General features: G+C 38.3%; 1 protein-coding gene across 1 annotated transcript in view; it reads left to right on the top strand.

Moving 5' to 3' along the window:
• Dennd1a (DENN domain containing 1A) overlaps positions 1 to 17,116 on the top strand; it is a 480,539-nt gene that overhangs the window by 135,366 nt on the left and 328,057 nt on the right. Inside the window, 1 exon segment of the mRNA XM_042678648.1 lies at positions 11,236 to 11,355. Coding sequence (XP_042534582.1) covers positions 11,236 to 11,355 — 120 coding nt within the window.

Below are 17,116 nucleotides of genomic sequence, written 5' to 3'. Positions count from 1 at the left end.
CTCTTAATTTTCTCTTAATGGAAAATTGAACTATGAGACTGTATGCGTTGCCTTGAAAAATTAATCTTTAGTGACAGGTTGTAAAAAATAAATATTGGAAGTAGCAACTTCCATAATATGCTTCAAGAAAGCTACAAAGTGGGCCCATTTTCAGGAAGACTTTATCAGTATTTTAATATACATGAATGAGGCTGGATCTGAGGACTGTAGTCGTGTTGAGAGCATGTGAGTAGCCTGTTTTCTGCTTAGGTCTTTGTATTACTTTGTAATACTACTGTTCTGGCTTATTTGGCATAAGCCTAAAAATGGTGTTGGATGAGAATTGGTAGCCAAAGGAGTTTAAAAGAGTACTAAAGAGCAACTTTGGAATGTTGCCAGCCACTTATAATCACTGCTCTCCCTGGTTCTAACATCTTACGTTTTCAGCCAATCAACTATTGTAGTATTTCCAGACTCAGATCTCTTTAAATCCTAGTACCAGGGATGTTTTAGTGGCAGATTGGTGCTCAAAACAGAATAGTCTTAATTTTAAGAGAGCCATTCTTAGTAATAAGAGGCTTTTTGTCTCTTATTCCATCTAAAAATAAAAAGGAAATAGGGTATTGTTTAGAGATGTTTCACATTTGTATGTATGAATTAGTGATGCATGAAATCTCCAGTCACTTCTGAAATGTATTACAAATTATGGCAAAGACATACTTGTACAAAGTAATAAAGTTGAAATGATTTTTTAATATAGTTATTTAACAAAAATGTATGAGAATATGACTTATTATATGACTTTATATGACTTCATATTAGAGAGGTGATCTGTTTTTGATAGATATTTCTTAATTGACTTTGTAAACTAATGTTAGAAGAAATTTAAAATGAGATTAAATCTCTGCCCCACCCTAACTCATATGCATGCACACACATAAAACATACACACTTTTCTCTTTCTCTCATCACCACTGTACCCCTCTGCTATGTACCTGTCTGGATGATTATATTCTGAAATGGAAGAAAAGCAAAGTCCTATCATTGATAATTCTAGGATCATTTTTTGTCACCAGTATTGCTAGATACCTTTTCATTGTCGTCAGAGAAATATTTCTCTTCTAAAACCCAGTTCTTTAAATTACTCTCCCTTAATCATGTTCTTTACAATTTTTTGCACAAAATTACTTAGTGATAGAAATGTCTCTTCATGGGCATGTTGACATCTTGCTGTCTTGTGTTGTTTTTAAGTTTTTTCCCCTGAAATCTGGACTTATGAAAAATAATAATACTCAGTATTTTCTTATGTGTTACCTCATTTTCTCATCATGAGATGTGAATAAGTATCATTATGTTCATTTGAAACAGTCTAAGCTGCAGAGAAATTGACTTACCCACGATGCTTGAGGCTCCTACCTAATTCTAGGTTTTCATCTCTCAAATGAATGTCTTATTCAGCAGATCACCTCGTGGAGAATGTCAGTAAACATAGAGAGAAATGGAAGGGATTAACATTTGGGTTTCTAATCGCTTTTAGTCAAAGTTCTAGATATTGTCTGATATTTCATTTATTCTTTGGAGCAACTCTAGATGATAGGTATTATTTCCCCCACCCCCTCCAGAGAACAAGGGAAGGCTCAGGATGTGTTGGGTGATGTGCAGAATATGGAAATGGTCTTAGACTTGGAGCTCTGTCTTCCATGTGTTCCTAGTAAAATCTAAGCAGTATAATAAAAGCATTTTAAACACTGTTTGAAAAGATGAAGCGGTTAGAGGAGACTGACATGGTCGGAGAAAACTTGTTATGGTGGGTGAGACTTGTGTTGAGTCTGCCAGGCCAGCAAGAAGTGGATAAGAGCAAGGGGGAGCCTAACACCCCATATGTACTGCAGAGCAAAGCAGAGGAGAAACCCTGAGTGAGCCTGGAGATGTTCAGCCAGAGCAGATGGAGCCTGCTGGGAGAGGGTGATGTGTACCATGAGAGGTTGGGCTCTGGCCACAGGAGGCCTTGAAAATGCGTGGGAGCAACACTTCTAGATTTTAAAGCTGAGACTCATCTGGGTTGAACATCCCATTTTACAGATAGGAAACCAAGATCCATGGAGGGGAAGTAACTGGCTTATTATCACAGCTGTGTAATTACAGGCCACCGTTATTTCTATCATCCTTTGTCCTCAAAACTCGTGGTGAAGAAGAATATTGGCATACCAGTGCCAATTCCTTATATAGAGCCCCAAATCTTTTCTCCTTATTGATGATGTAAACAAAAGTGGAGTCCCATTCTATATCAATATTTCGGTTGCTGTTTGCTTGCTCTTGATGGCTGACAGCTTCAGTTTGTCAAAGCTCTCAAGATGTAGTGGATTATGGCAAAGCTATTCTTTTCCCTGTTTGTACTTATCTGAATGAACTCAAAGTATGTTACCATCAGTTGCCATAAACTATACTTATATCCTTATATGGTTAGGAGAATGAAATGAAATGACAACATCTCTTTAGGAACAAAGATACCATTTAATTATATAGGATGTAACCACAGATACAAATGTAGTTCAAATGCTAGTTATCATTTTATTATTACATAACTACATTTTTGCTATGTGCTTGGCATTCTGCTGCATGCTTTTCTTGCACTGAAATGTTACCAATTTGCAGTGTTCATATTATCAGGTTTCCACATGTAGAGGAATAGAGGCTCAGATAGATTCAGTAACATGCCCAAGGTTCCACTCCTAGTGTGTAGTAAAAATGCTTTCCCAATCATTTTTCACAGTCCAGTTCTACCATACTTTTTTTGTTTTACCATGCTACCTCTATTAAATTCATCCAACATAAAGCAAACTTTCAAAAATTTATTTCAGAAGTCACATATTCATTGTAGAAAAGTAAGAAATTTAGATAGCTGAAGAAAATACCATGCATGCACAATATGAGTAGTAAATATGCATGTATCTTCCCAGACCTCTCCTCTTAGGTCCACTTTATTTTTCAAACCAAGTCCACTTGGGCCCTGTTAGTCCATAGTTTAGCTTAAATTATGTGCTCACTTGTGTTTCATGATTATTTTCACAGCATTAGATAATGGCAGAGCAATTGGGCCTTGCTGGACAGTTTGGGGGAAGCAAACAGCAGATCTAGGTTTTAATTTAGGTGCTACCACTGACTTATTCTGTGCTATAAGGCTTTTAGCTTCTCTTCTAAGCTCTTTCATTTCTTCATGGATAAAATGAGGGAATTGGATGAGTTCTCTATTGTTCCTTTGGCTTTGGTACTTTTAAAAAGCTTTTACCTATTTATTTACCTGGGGCTTGAACTCAGGGCCTTGTATTCTCACTTGGCTTGTTCACTCATGTCTTGCAGTCTACCATTTGAACTATACCTCCAGTTCAGGGTTTCAGTACTTTTTATTTTAATAGTTATTCATACTTCCTTTGTCAGTCTCATGTAAGGAAGGCAGTGGACAGATCTCTATTCATTGTTAGAATTGTTTGGTGAGTTTCTTCAGCAGATAGTTGTTACCTTTTGTCTGGTAGTGTGTGGCCTATTGTGATCTTTGAACAAAGAGGCAAGAAACCTAAGATTAGGCAGATTAAAGGTGTTTTATAGAAGGGAGCTTTGAGGCTCATTTAATTACATATGGGAAGAAATAGTTTGATAGTTACTCATGCCTGTAATCCCAGTTCTTTGGGAGACAGATACTGGGATTGCAGTTTGAGGTCAGTTTGGGCAAAGTTAATGGGAAACTAAAGCCAAAATAAAAGCAAATGACTTGGGGGATTGCTTAATTCTTAAAGCCTTTACTTTGCAAGTAAGGCTCTAAGTTGAATCCTCAGTACAAAACCACAACAACAAACAAAATAAGAAAGAAGGTAGAACTGGCAGTATGGCTCAAGTGGTAGATTGCCTGCCTCACCGAGGTGAGGCCCTGAGTTCAAACCTCAGTACTGCCATTAGTGAAAAATCTCATTATTGCCAGAAAAAAAGAAAAGAAAAGTGGTTGCCTAATGCTACTTATTCACTGAAGGAGAAGATAGCTTCATAAAAGTCTTAGAAAACTGTTAGTAAGCTCTAGTAAATAGGGTGAGAAAATGTTTTATTTCTACCTCTTGAATTTTATAATTGCCTAACAATAATGATTTTTTTGCTTTGTACCTACTATATATTATTACTTTATATGCATTATTTCTATTCTTCAACCCAGTCTCCAAAGTAATTACTTTTTAACGAAGAGATTAGAAAAATATAATAACCTGCCCATGCTCAAATAGTGAATGTAGAATATCTGGGGTTCTAATACAGTTTAGACCTCACTGCTTCTTTTTGCATCACTGCCTCTTTTGAATCATCGTAAGTCCTAATCTTCCTCCATTCTAAAAACAATACCCATCTTTTGACTCTTCATTTCCACTCAATTATGTCTGATTCCCACTTCTTGGGCTACTGATTGACACACTTCAACTTATTCCTCATTGCCTTTTCAGTCTCTCTTGCTTCTGTTGTCAAGTAGAGCTGTTCCTATCAAAGTCAACTACATCCTTGCATTGTTCAGTGCAATAGATGTCTTTTCTCATCTTGATGCATCAGTACCGTTGACATCTCTTTCCTTTTTGTTCTTTCTCATAGATCTGTTTTTCTTTGATGATCACCTCTACTCATCCTCTCTCACTTGATGTTTCTGTGAATGAGTGAATGAGTGTTGAATGCTCTCCTGTTTTTCTGTGCTCTTTTCGTTAAAGTGATCTCTTTTTTGCCACTCTGATAAATATCATCTTTGTGTAGATGACTTTGAAATTAATAGCTCCAAACAAATGTTTCTTCTGATTTCCTAAGAACAACCAACTCTGTACTTGAGACTGCAATATAAATTTTTTACAGGCTTCTCAGACTTAACACACTAGAGCTCTTGACTATCTCATTTAAACTTCTTAAGCCTTTCCTGTTATCAGATGGTAGTCTACTCTCCTTGCATGTGCCCCCACCTTCACCCCTAATTCTTAGTCCATCTTTTACTTATACCTGTTGTCCAAAACTTGAATTGTCAGCTGGGCGCTGGTGGCTCACGCCTGTAATCCTAGCTACTCAGGAGGCTGAGATCTGAGGATCGCGGTTCAAAGCCAGCCCGGGCAGGAGAGACCGTGAGACTCCTATCTCCAATAAACCACCGGAAAACCGGAAGTGGCGCTGTAGCTTAAGTGGTAGAGGCTCGCCTTGAGCTGAAGAGCTGAGGGACAGCACCTAGGCCCAGAGTTCAAGCCCCACAACCGACAAAAAAAAAAAACCAAAAAAAAAACCTTGAATTGTCTACCCTTCTCCATTTCTAATCTTATTTACAGTACTGTAGTAGCCTCTTAATCATTTCCTCTGCTCCTACTCTACATTCTTTCAAATTATTCTTTATGTGAATCAGATCTGATTTTTGAAATCATGAGCCTGATTGTGCTTTTCTCTTGACTAAAGCCAGTCAGTGGATTTTCATTACCTTTATCTGGTCCCCTCCCCCATCCCTAGGTTCTCATTCTTTTTTTTTTTTGGGTCCAGTCGTGGGGCCTGAACTCTGGGCCTGGGCGCTGTCCCTCAGCTCTTCAGCTCAAGGCTAGCACTCTACCACTGGAGCCACAGCGCCACTTCTGGTTTTTTTCTTTTTGCTTATGTGGTGCTGAGGAATCGAACCCAGGGCCTCATACATGCAAGGCAAGCGCTCTACCACTGAGCCACCTTCCCAGCTCCTAAGTTCTCATTCTTAGTGAGGCATTCTGCATGATCTGATGGCCACTTTATGTAGCTGACTTTTTGTTGTTGTTGCAGGACCAGGACTTCACCTTGGTACCTGACGCTTTGCTCATTGGCTGAGCCATGCCTCCATCTCCAACTTTGCTCATTAACTGAGCCATGCCTCCAACTCCTATGTAGCTTACGTTATGTGATACCGCTATATACTGTGCTTCAGCTGTACGTGCTATCTTTTTCATTCCGTGAACATGTCTGGCTCTTTCTAGCTCACAGAATCTTTGCACAGCTTTTCTCTCTGCCTGAAATACCTAGTCCTTTGTTCCTTGAGTAGCTCCTTGAGTAGCTGCTTCATCCCATCCTTTAGGTGAAGATTGTTGTCATTCCTGACAAACTATCTCTGATCACATTATCTCAGTCAGGTTTCTCCTTTTTCTTCCATTTTCTTCTGTCTTGGTGCTTCTTTGGTTTTGTAATACTATCACGATCAGATTTTTGGGTATATTTATGATACCAACTAGATAATGAACTTTACAAGGGCAGGATCTCCATTTATAATATCAGCATTGCATATCCAGCACGTTGTAGTACTTGTATTATTGGAGCTCATTTTGCAAAATGGTTAAGCTTAACATGAGACTGACATATAAAATTTCATTTCTCACTAGAAGATTAGACCCAAACTCCCTATCCACATATGCCAGGCTGTTCATACAGTGGACCTGTAAACAACTTCAAGACTAAGCCAAATGCTGCTGGGTAACTTTCCATAGCAAACAGACATTTTTGAGGCAGCATGAAGTCTAGTCTTGGTTTGAATAGTCATTACTTTTCTCCCTTATATCCCATATGTGCCTAACTAAGCATGGGAAAAACATCTAAGGATTATCTGGATTGGAACCTGATCTCTTGGTTTATTTCTGATGACACTCAAGTTTGATTTCTGTAGCTTGGCAAGAAGTACAATCAATTTTGCTGAGACAGCCCATCTGCATTCTTCACATACTTTTGGTTCCTTAAACTGAAGTGAAACTTCTTAGGGAAGTTTCCTTTGGGTTTAGTACAACATGTTGGAAGGAAAGTCATTGAACTAAAGGTTTGGCCAGGTTTTTGTCCTAGTCCTAATTACTTTGGAAGACAAAACCCTACATCTCAATTTTCCCATCTATGAAAAATGGGAATTGGTTGAAGTGGTTTCTAAAATTCCTTTTAATTTAATCATTATAGAATCTCTGATTCCTATAGAAATTATGGATGCTGATATTGTAAGGAAGGCCAAAAACTACAACCTTTCAGGAAGCAGGCTCATATTATGGGATACAGTACACTTTCCCATAGACTACCTCAGCAGATAGAGAAAGAATGACAGATTACTCATAGATTCAGGACACTTCAAGTTAACCTTTGTTTCACTTAGTTTATTGAAAAATGGCCAAGGGAAAGTATTTTGAAGTCAATTGATTTTGTGTTTTTGATGACTTATACTTCAGGAGGAGTCCATTAAGAATAAGAAGTGCTTTTTAGGGGGGCACCGGGGGCTTGCGCCTGTCATCCGCCACTCAGGAAGCTGAGATCTGAGGATTGTGGTTCAAGCCAGCCTGGGCAGTAAAGTCTTCGAGACTATTATCTCCAATTAACCACCAGAAAACCTGAACTGGTGCTGTGGCTCAAAGTAGTAGAGCTTAGCTTTGAGTGCAGAAGCTCAGGGATGGCACCCAGGCCCTAAATTTAAGCCTAACAACAGACCAAAAAAAAAAAAAAAGAGTGTCTTCTAAACTGTGGCGTTGCCTCTGCTCCCCAAGTTTTTCACTTTAATGCCAATGTGGGTCACTTGGTCTTCCAGAGGACTATCCTTACTTGGAAAAAATGCACAGATAAGACATTCATGGAGGGGCTGGGAAGGTGGCTCAGTGGTAGAGTGCTTGCCTTGCATGCATGAGGCCCTGGGTTCAATTCCTCAGCACCACATAAGCAGAAAAAGCTGGAAGTGGCGCCTTTGGCTCAAGTGATAGGGCGCTAGCCTTGAGCAGAATTGCTGAGGGACAGTGCTCAGGCCCAGAGTTCAGGCCCCATGACCAACAAAACAAAACAAGACATTCATGGAGACTATAAAGCACTATCAGGAAGATTCTATGTAAATGCATGATTTTAATGTGAGTTTTACATTTTTATTCCCTTAGCAACAGCTTACCTTCCTTTTATTCATGATTCTGTCCTTTATACTAAGTGCTATCCCAAATAACTCCAAATATTCTCCAAATAACTCTTTGAGTTGTATGGTATTCTAGGTGAAGAAACAAAGGTGCTTATTGGCTTTAAGTAACTTGCTAACTGAAGGCTTAGTTAGCAGTGACTGAGTTGGGCTTCAAACCTAGTACGTAAGTAATGAATTTTTCTTTTAGCCTAAAAAGCTTTTTTTTTTTTTTTCTTGTACCTAAAAAGCAGTGAAAACTGCTTTTCTTCTTTCTTTTTTTGGGGTATGTTTTTGCAAATTCTTGGTCCTGAACAGGGTCTGGGTGCTGTCACTGAGCTTTTTCTCTGAAGGCTAGTGTTCTACCACTTGAGCCACAGAGCCACTTCTGGCTTTTTGGTGGTTATTGCAGATAATAGTCTCATGTGCTTGACTGCTCGGTCTGGCTTCAAACCGCAATCTTCAGATTGCATGCTTTTGAATAGCTAGGATTATGGGTGTGAGCCACTAGTACCCAGCAGTTTTCAGCATTTTTAATGGCAATTTAAAGATAGTAGGAAATTAATGACAGCCAATTTACAAGTTATATGTCTTTTTCCTAGAGATCTTGCGTGTTTTCTTTTCATCTAGTTCTATCAATAGCCTTCTTTTCTAGGATGCTTCTCAGAAGAATATTCATTTTATGCATTCTAGTGAAATCAAACCCTAAGGTAAAAATAATGAACAGTTATATTTGGTGTTATCACATAGTAGTATTTCTTAAGTGATGTTAATTGTAAGACTCATCTAGACCTGCTGCTTTAAATATTTTAATAAAAACAAGTTTTTCCTCCCCCATTGAGGCCTACTTTCCTCCACATCACTTTAATTATGTGAACCAGAATCCTGTTTCTCACACATCTTCAGTTCTCAACCTTGTTAAAACTAATCATATAATCCCCCTTTAAAACATAGTATTAAATCACCATAGTAACACAGTATCCAAGCTTTATAGATAAAACATAACAGCCATAAGAAGGTAGCGTTTGGTGTCCCCTTGACAGCTCTATAACTTTTATGGAAATGTGTTCCTTCTCCTGGTTGTGTAAGGTGGAGGGATAGCATTACTTACACCTGCTTTATTACCGTGTTGCTTTTAAATTGCCACCTTGTGTTTGTTCACCTTCCTACTTAAATAAGGAGTGTGGAACACTTCTTTCTGAATTATTTTCCTCTACTCTCTAACCACTCTCTAAGGCATGAAAATGTTTCCTTAAAAATAATTAGATAGGGCCCTTGACCTTTGTACTGGGGTACTTTGACTATCCTTTTAATATTAATTCTCTTAGGTGGTGTGTAAAGGAGAGTTTTAGAAAGAAAATCTACCCTCTATTTGAATACTTAATTTATATCATCTCCAAAGATTTAATAAGAATCTTGGAAAGTCCTAGTAAGCCATGCTTTTTATTTCCACTTAAAATTTATATACTAAACTATAGGTGCTACCCTCAATTTGAATATTTTACTGATTTGACTATTTTACAATTTGAGTTAACTTTAAAAATACAATATATGTGCAATACTAGGTGATTAACTCTAGAATAATTCAATTTCAAATTCTAAAATATTACTGTAAATTTATGTGTTAGAATTTGGAATATGGGTTCTTTTTTTCTCTTTACTTTTCTCCTTCCTCCCTCTCCCTCTCCCTCACTCCCTCTAGCTCTCTTTCCCTCTCTCCCTCTCTCCTTCTCTCTCCCTCTCTCCCTCTCTCTCTTTCCTTTTTCTTTCTTTCATGCTCTACCACTTGAGCCACAGCTCCACTTACAGCTTTTTGGTGGTTGATTGAAAGTAAGAGTTTCACTAACTTTCTTGCTTGAGATGGCTTCAAATTGTGAACCTCAGGTCTGGGTAGCTAGAATTATAAATTTGAAACACCAGTACCTGGCTCAAATTTATTAAAAAATTTTTAAAAATTGAATGTAAACTATCTATAAATTGATTAAGTAGCAGATTTTAAAGTGTTTTGTTACTTTTGAAAGAGAATTTCTAGATTAATCTGTTCATTATTTTTACTTTAGTGTTTGATTTTACTAAAATACATTATATGCCTTTTAATTATTTAATACTATTATATATTGCTTTAATGTAAACTATACATAAAAATCTATACAAAAATTATATGAAAAAGGAATATATGATATTATATGGTTTATATTATAGTGTAATAGTGTATTTTTACCAGAAATGTATAGCTTTAAAAAAAAAAAGTCTTTGCTTAAGACTTTTTTTCTTTTTTTGGTCAGTTGTGGGGCTTGAACTCTGGGCCTAGGTGCTGTCCCTCAGCTTTTCAGCTCAAGGCTAGCACTCTACTACTTGAGCCACAGTACCACTTCCAGTTTTTTGGTGGTTTATTGGAAATAACAGTCTCATTGACTTTCTTGCCTGGGCTGGCTTTGAACCATGATCCTCAGATCTCAGCCTCCTGAGTAGCTAGGATTACAGGCATGAGCCGCCAGCACCTGGCTTGTTTCTATTTTTTTTTAATTACATTGTGATGTTTAACATTTTGGTACCTCTGTCCTCTGAAACTTGTCCACATAAACTTAGAAAGATAGAGGAATTTAGGATAGCAACATCTATTCTTGCTCTCTTTGCTCACCAGTTGAATACCAGCTTGTCCTCTTAGTGACTCTGTTAACTTGATTACTTTCCAAATCTATTTTTTTCCTTCAGTATCCTTTTCTATAGCACAGGAACGTCACTGAATTTCCTGGGTAGTGGTGAGATATACGAGATGGATGGTGTGTACTTCAAATGTCTTACCTATAGCTGGTGCATAGAAGATAATTGAATTCTGCTGCTGTGGTAACTTGTAGTTTTTAAACTAGAGAGTTAGGTGTGTGTTAGTCACAGCACGCTGGTGGAGTGCCACTGGAGTCAGAGCAAGGCTAAAAATACAACTTTTTGCTGCTTAACTAGCTGACTTTAGGCAATGTTTGTCCTTGTCCTTTCTTTGTATTATGCATGAGGTGGGTAGAATGTTCTTTTCAGGACTGGTGGTTGTTAACCAAGCCACCTCAGGGCCTGAACTAAGTAAGTGGAAGGTATGAAATACTGATTAGTTTGATGTTCGGTGATCACCCAAACAGACTGCTTCCTAGTTGTTTCTTCCCCGCTGTCTCTTTCCTTCTCTCCCCCCCCCCCCCCCCCTTCCGCTGAAGTAAAATTTAAACTTATTTATGAAGAATTTCACTTTGAGAGGAAATGTTACCAGTTCAATGACTTGTGGTGATTAGATACCTTATCAAGAAACTTAGTGAGTGTTCATTTCTCTCTTTGTTCTGTCTTTACTACAGCCTCACAGTTAGTCAAGTTGGCCAGAACTTCACATTCGTGCTCACTGACATTGACAGCAAACAGAGATTTGGGTTCTGCCGCTTATCTTCAGGAGCCAAGAGCTGCTTCTGTATCTTAAGGTAAGGGGTAAAAAACTTTGGCTATTGGCTGGTTCTACAAAACAATGTCAATTTTTGTGCTGTTCTTTAATTAAGTTTTCCAGCTGTTCTTTTTTATTGTCCTATCTGTTTCCCATAAGTCACTGCATTTGGGGAGAAGGACTTTCCAGTGTTGCTCTTGCACTTGAAGCTCTGCAGATAATTGTATTTATGTATTTGTCTCACATCCCTTGGATCGGAAGAGCTGTTGCTCCTGAGTAGTGGAAGCTGAGAGTCAGTTTCTCCTCCTGTTATCTGGAGCTGTCAGAAATTAGCCTGTCTGTCTTTTCTGTGGACATTTTGTGTATGCAAAGTATGTGTCTAGCTCAAAATGTCTTGCAGATGCTGATTGTGGCCTCCTTGAAGTAGCATCCTTATCCCCTTGGGGTCAGTGAGTACATAACTGCTTCCCAAGTTGGCCTCAAAAGAGATTGCAGAAAAAAGCAGAGTCCTGTAAGAAAGTTTCCTCAGGTCCTCTGAAATCCCCTTCACACACCAGAACAACACTTGCTTAATGTTTTGTTTCCTCCTGCTAGAGAGGTAAGGCGTTGTTCTGAGGTGGAAGGAGGTGTGGAAATCCGATTTTGGAGCTTCTGGCTTTGTGAACTCCTGCTGGGCACCTCCTGAGGGGGAGGTAAAGGCATCCCACACGCTTTCCCTGCATCTGCCTTAGTTAAGTAGGTGTCAGGGGGGCCTGCCTCCTGTCTCTCTCTGCTCATGTGGAGCAGCCGGAGCAGGACAGCAGGGAGGCGCCCATGACAAAACCCGCGCCTAGGCATGGGCTTGGGGCTGGGGATAAAAGGCCAGACCCTCTGTGGATTCCAGAAAGGCTAGTTCTCTGCTGTAGTAGTCTATATGTTTGCTTCATCTCACCAAGAAAAGACTCTTCCTCCAGTTCCCCAAATCCACATACCACACACAATATAAAATAAGAAGGGCTGACTTGAGAAGTTTCTTTGTTCATGAACTGTCAGTCTAGACTGGGACACATTTGCATTTCTCTATACAAATCTCATCATCATCTTTTCTACACCTAACATAGCATTTGTAGTCTGAGCCCTGGAGGCCATCTGTGCAGAGCCCTCAGGGAGGGGTTGAACTGGCTACCTGGGAGATGAATGTGTTCAGCTGTTCTCAAGCAGTGTCTGCTTAAGAACAGGCCCACGCACTGCCTGCCCAGGGGAATAGTCTTGCATGTCAACAATTACTTACTTTTTGATTTAATATTACCTTTAAAATTTTCCCTTTCTTTATGAAGGGAAATTTAACTTCCATTTTTGGCTGTTACATTTCAGTCTTGACCATAACTGCGAATTTATTTTGCTTATTTGGGGGTAGAATTTTACTCTAGCTCTTAGGATTTTGGGAAGTTTTATTCTAGTATTATTTTGGGTTACAATTTATTTCTTAATTGGAGTGCATGTCTGTGTGTATGTAAGTGCTTAAAACTGGCCCTGTAACATCATTCAGAAAATTAGTGGGAGGGGAAAACTTCATTAAAAAATTAAATTTAATAGACTGAGGATGAAGCTTTTTGGTACTATGTGCTTAGCATGTTTAAGGACTTGGGTGATCCCCAGCACCACCAATAATCAAATGAATAAATAGAAAATTGTCTTCCTCTGATTCTGGTGTCTGATTTTGTGTGCCTGTTCAGGTCATGGATTTTGTATTGGTGTGAAGCCAGTTGAGCAGCCTTTGTGCTGTCAAAATTTAGGATATAAAATAGCAGCAATTGGTATGTCTTCTCTTTGTTAGACCAGAGCAAAATTTGATGGGTTAATTTATTTGTTTGTCAGCCTTAACTGAATGCCTACTATTAGGTAGTCCCTGCTCTTGAAGAGTTTCCAGATTAGCTGGTGAGATGGATATGCACACAACAGTGTTACTATATATAATCCATGGGATGATGCCAGGTGTAGTATCTTCTTACTGTTGACTTTCTAGTGCCCCAGGATAGTGACAGTGATAGTTAAAGATAGAGTCTTGTATGAATTCTGGAACACACATGTTATGGGTAGTTAACATGAAGAGGAAATTCTCTATCTTACCCTGCTTAAGATACATGTGGCAATTCCTCTCTTTGGTTTAGAAGCACTGCTAGATTGAGAGTAGCATATACATGGAATGGTCTACTGTTGGCTGAATGTCCAGTGTTGAATGGAGAGCTCTGTCTAGCTATGAAAGGTAGGTAGTTGCTGGATAGGTTGTTAATATTATCCTTTTTGCTGCTTAGTCTCCATTCTTGCTTCAAATGCTTTCCCTTATGTCTTGAGACCCATTCACCGTTTACAGTGAGCCTAGTGCTGCAACTCAAATCTGCACATAAGCTACCTCTACTTCTGCTTTCTATCCTTCCCATGAAGGATGTCACTCCCAACTGTGGCATCTATGCAAACATCACCTTTATTGTTCCCAAATTTATCTTTTTAGAATCTATTTCTGCCTGCTCTCCCAAGTTTATATACTTTGTGATATATGTACTATATATATGAGCCACTCATTGTACCTTCTCTGCCTTCCTACATGTACTTGTCTTTCCAAAGTAGGCCTCCCTTGGCAGAAATCATCATTCTTTTTTCTGGATCTGCCTAGTATACTTGGCAGACTTTAGATTTTCAATTATAATTTTGATCTACCTTTGTTTTTCTCCTTTTAGGTAGTTAGCCTTTATAGATAACTTACAGGGATAGGTCTTCCTATCTCTAGCATGTTGAGTACTGCTTGACCAAGATACTGTGTGCCTGGTCTTAGAGAAAGCTAGATACATGTAGAATGAAAGGATAGGTTACAGAAGGCTTTGAATGAGAGGAGGGTAGCTATTATGGGACATAAGTTCAAAAAGAACAATAAAATACAGAAAGATGGTTTGTATTACTAAGCTCATTTCAAACAGTTAACAACTGTACCTTTCAATCTCTGAAGGGAGGTCCAATGTGGAATGACAGCCATTGTGTATAGCTAAGACTAGATCATCGATGTTATAAAATTTAAACTTAATTTCATGATGAAAAATTCTTAAACACCCTTTATACAATATAACTTACTAAGTTTATATTTTCTGTTCCCCCCACTAGAATGTAGGCTCCATGAAGGCTGAAAAGTTTGGTTTTCCCTTTTGAAAGAAAGTCATACTATGTAGCCCAGGTGGCCTTGAACTTTTTATCCTCCTATAATTCCAAGAGCTGAGATTACAAGAATACATCATCATACTGGACTCAAAGCTGAGTACTTCCTGGTCCACAGTGGCTATCAAAGAATATCTGGCATGTTATAGGCACTTAATAATACTAGCTATATGAAGGAATGAATCCCTGAGAAATAAGCATGGGTTTATTTAAAACAAAAATTTTAAGTGAGGTTGAACTCTTATCATTAGCTAACCTTGAAAGAAATGTACTAGAGTATAATAAATATATTGTATTAACACAAATACTACTATAAAGTCAAATGAATTATTTTCTACCACATTAACTTGTTCCCATCATTAAAAGATCTTACTTTTCCTTAAGATTCACTATAATATTAGTGAGTTCCTGAATGGTAGTTAATACTAAATTTATAACACTAAGTAGGAGAACAATAGTTATGAGTATGCTAGTCAGTATTATAAAACCAGGAAAGTGAGAATATTTTAACAGTTTTAGATTATACCATTTGAGTATGATATATTAAATATGTTGATTTTAGTAATTTTGCACTGTCATACAACAAAATGACCTAGAACTGAAATTTTTCCATGGCTTCCAATTTTCCCAAATGGCATATCATTCATTGAGTTCAAAAGTATAATGAAATATTCTGTCAGGTATACTTTAAGTTTTGAGTCAACAGAATGAGCATGAGAGTTCAACATCATAAAGTTGTTCAGTTGTTAAAAGAGATACATAATTGAATTTCTTTAGTCTTTAGAAAAGAATTTTATAGATAGTTGTATTCTATAATTTTCTTCAATATCTATATGGATCTTAGTTAGCTAAGCTCTTGAGAAAAGTTGATTATTCTTACACTTATAACTATTCAGAATCTATTAGGCTTTTGAGAAGAAATAATTTTTCTTATCAAGATGTTATCTAAAATTCTTTCAAGTCTGTAACTTTTTTGATTGTTCAAAGATTTGAACTCAGGGCCTTGTACTAGTTTAGATTAGTTTTTTTTTTTTTTTATTCCATTTACAAGTGTCTGAGTAGCTACTATGTACCTGTAATAAGTAATATATAAATAACACTTGGTCTTTGGTTTTATCTCAAGTTCTCCCCGTCCCTCTCTCTATCCCTCTTTCCCTCTTATGCTAGTCCTGAGGCTTGAATTTAGGGTCTGGACACTGTCCCTGAGCTCTTATGCCCAAGGCTAGTTCCCCCACTTTGAGCCACAGCTCTACTTCTAATTTTCTGGTGGTTACTTGGAGATAAGAGTGTTAAGGACTTTCCTGCCCTGCTGGCTTTGAACCATGATCCTCAGATCCCAGCCTCCTGAGTAGCTAGGATTACAGGCATGAGCCACCAGTGCTCAGCTTTCAACTCCTCTTAATATACAAAGAAGATAGAAACCACTGGGGATAGACAGGCTATTTTATTTTTGTCATTTGCCAAATCTCCTCAACTTTATTAATTAATTAATTTAAAGACATGTTCTGATCTCCTGTTTGAGTTGTCGTTCCTCATTCTGTGCTAGTTGCCATAAGGCATATAAATAAAAGTAGAGAGACTCTCTTTTCTAGTCCTTTCTGACCTTATGGCAGAAACAACCTTTGTATCCTCTTTTTATAGTAAAAATGGGACTTATTTTGACTGTAAACACAGAAAAGATCAGTTGCACATAGAAAGAAACTAAAAGTAATAATGATCTTGAGTTTAAGAACTTGTTGGCTTCCTTCTCTAGCTGATCCAGTGTTTTTTTAAACAACACGTAGAGTTCAAGAGAAATTCTCAAGACCCATTTCCTCCAGCAGGTGTGGTGGCAGAAACCCCTTTGGATTGTGTTTGAGCTGCTTATGTTTAAAATAAAAGTGTTTGAGGGGTGGGAGAGGGAGTTGAGAAGGAAGGCTATGGGGACAACTCCCAGATTGTTACCTTGAAAGCAGGTGCTGCTGAAATATTCCAGAACCAGATGGAATCTTCTATTCTGGTTTTAAGCTATTTATGGTTGTCTCGCCCGAGGGCACCCTGCCATACAAAACTGCACAACCTGATGTTTGAGAGCAGTTTGAGCATCAAAGCTGGGGCTCCTCAGGGAGAAATCAGCTTTCCTTCACAGCACCCTAAAGGCCTCTCTGGAAACCTGGATCTTTTAGTGTACTGAGTGGAGGACTTTTTCCTGCCTCTCTAGTGCTTCTGTCTCTCTGCAGCTGCCTGATGTCTTTTTAATTCTTTCTCTTAAAAATGAGATGAGTACTATATCCCTCTCACTGTCTGCATGGCCAGTTAAGAGGAGATCATGTTGCTGTGCCCCTGGCCTGCTGTATTTTCACACATTGTGGGTCCTGGGATATGGTTTCTGTCAGAAGCCAAACTCATGGGATGGTCTGGGATGGTCTGGGATGGTCTGGGGTGGTCTGGGGTGGTCTGGTTTTGTAGGCCAAGGCCTTTTCTGAGCCCCTGAGGATTTTGCAGTACTACTTTGGGGAGGGGAGGTGGTACTTATAAGAATATCATTTTGTGGACAATTACCTTTTATTTTCTTAATTTAGAAAAGTAATAGTTGAAGCCAGGCGCTGGTAGCTTATGCCTGTAGTCCTAGCTAC

The sequence above is a fragment of the Dipodomys spectabilis genome, unplaced genomic scaffold (assembly GCF_019054845.1).
Source record: "Dipodomys spectabilis isolate Male_0828 unplaced genomic scaffold, ASM1905484v1 ptg000046l, whole genome shotgun sequence".
In the NCBI taxonomy this organism is placed as follows: domain Eukaryota; kingdom Metazoa; phylum Chordata; class Mammalia; order Rodentia; family Heteromyidae; genus Dipodomys; species Dipodomys spectabilis.
This window is presented reverse-complemented; position numbering and strand designations above follow the sequence as displayed.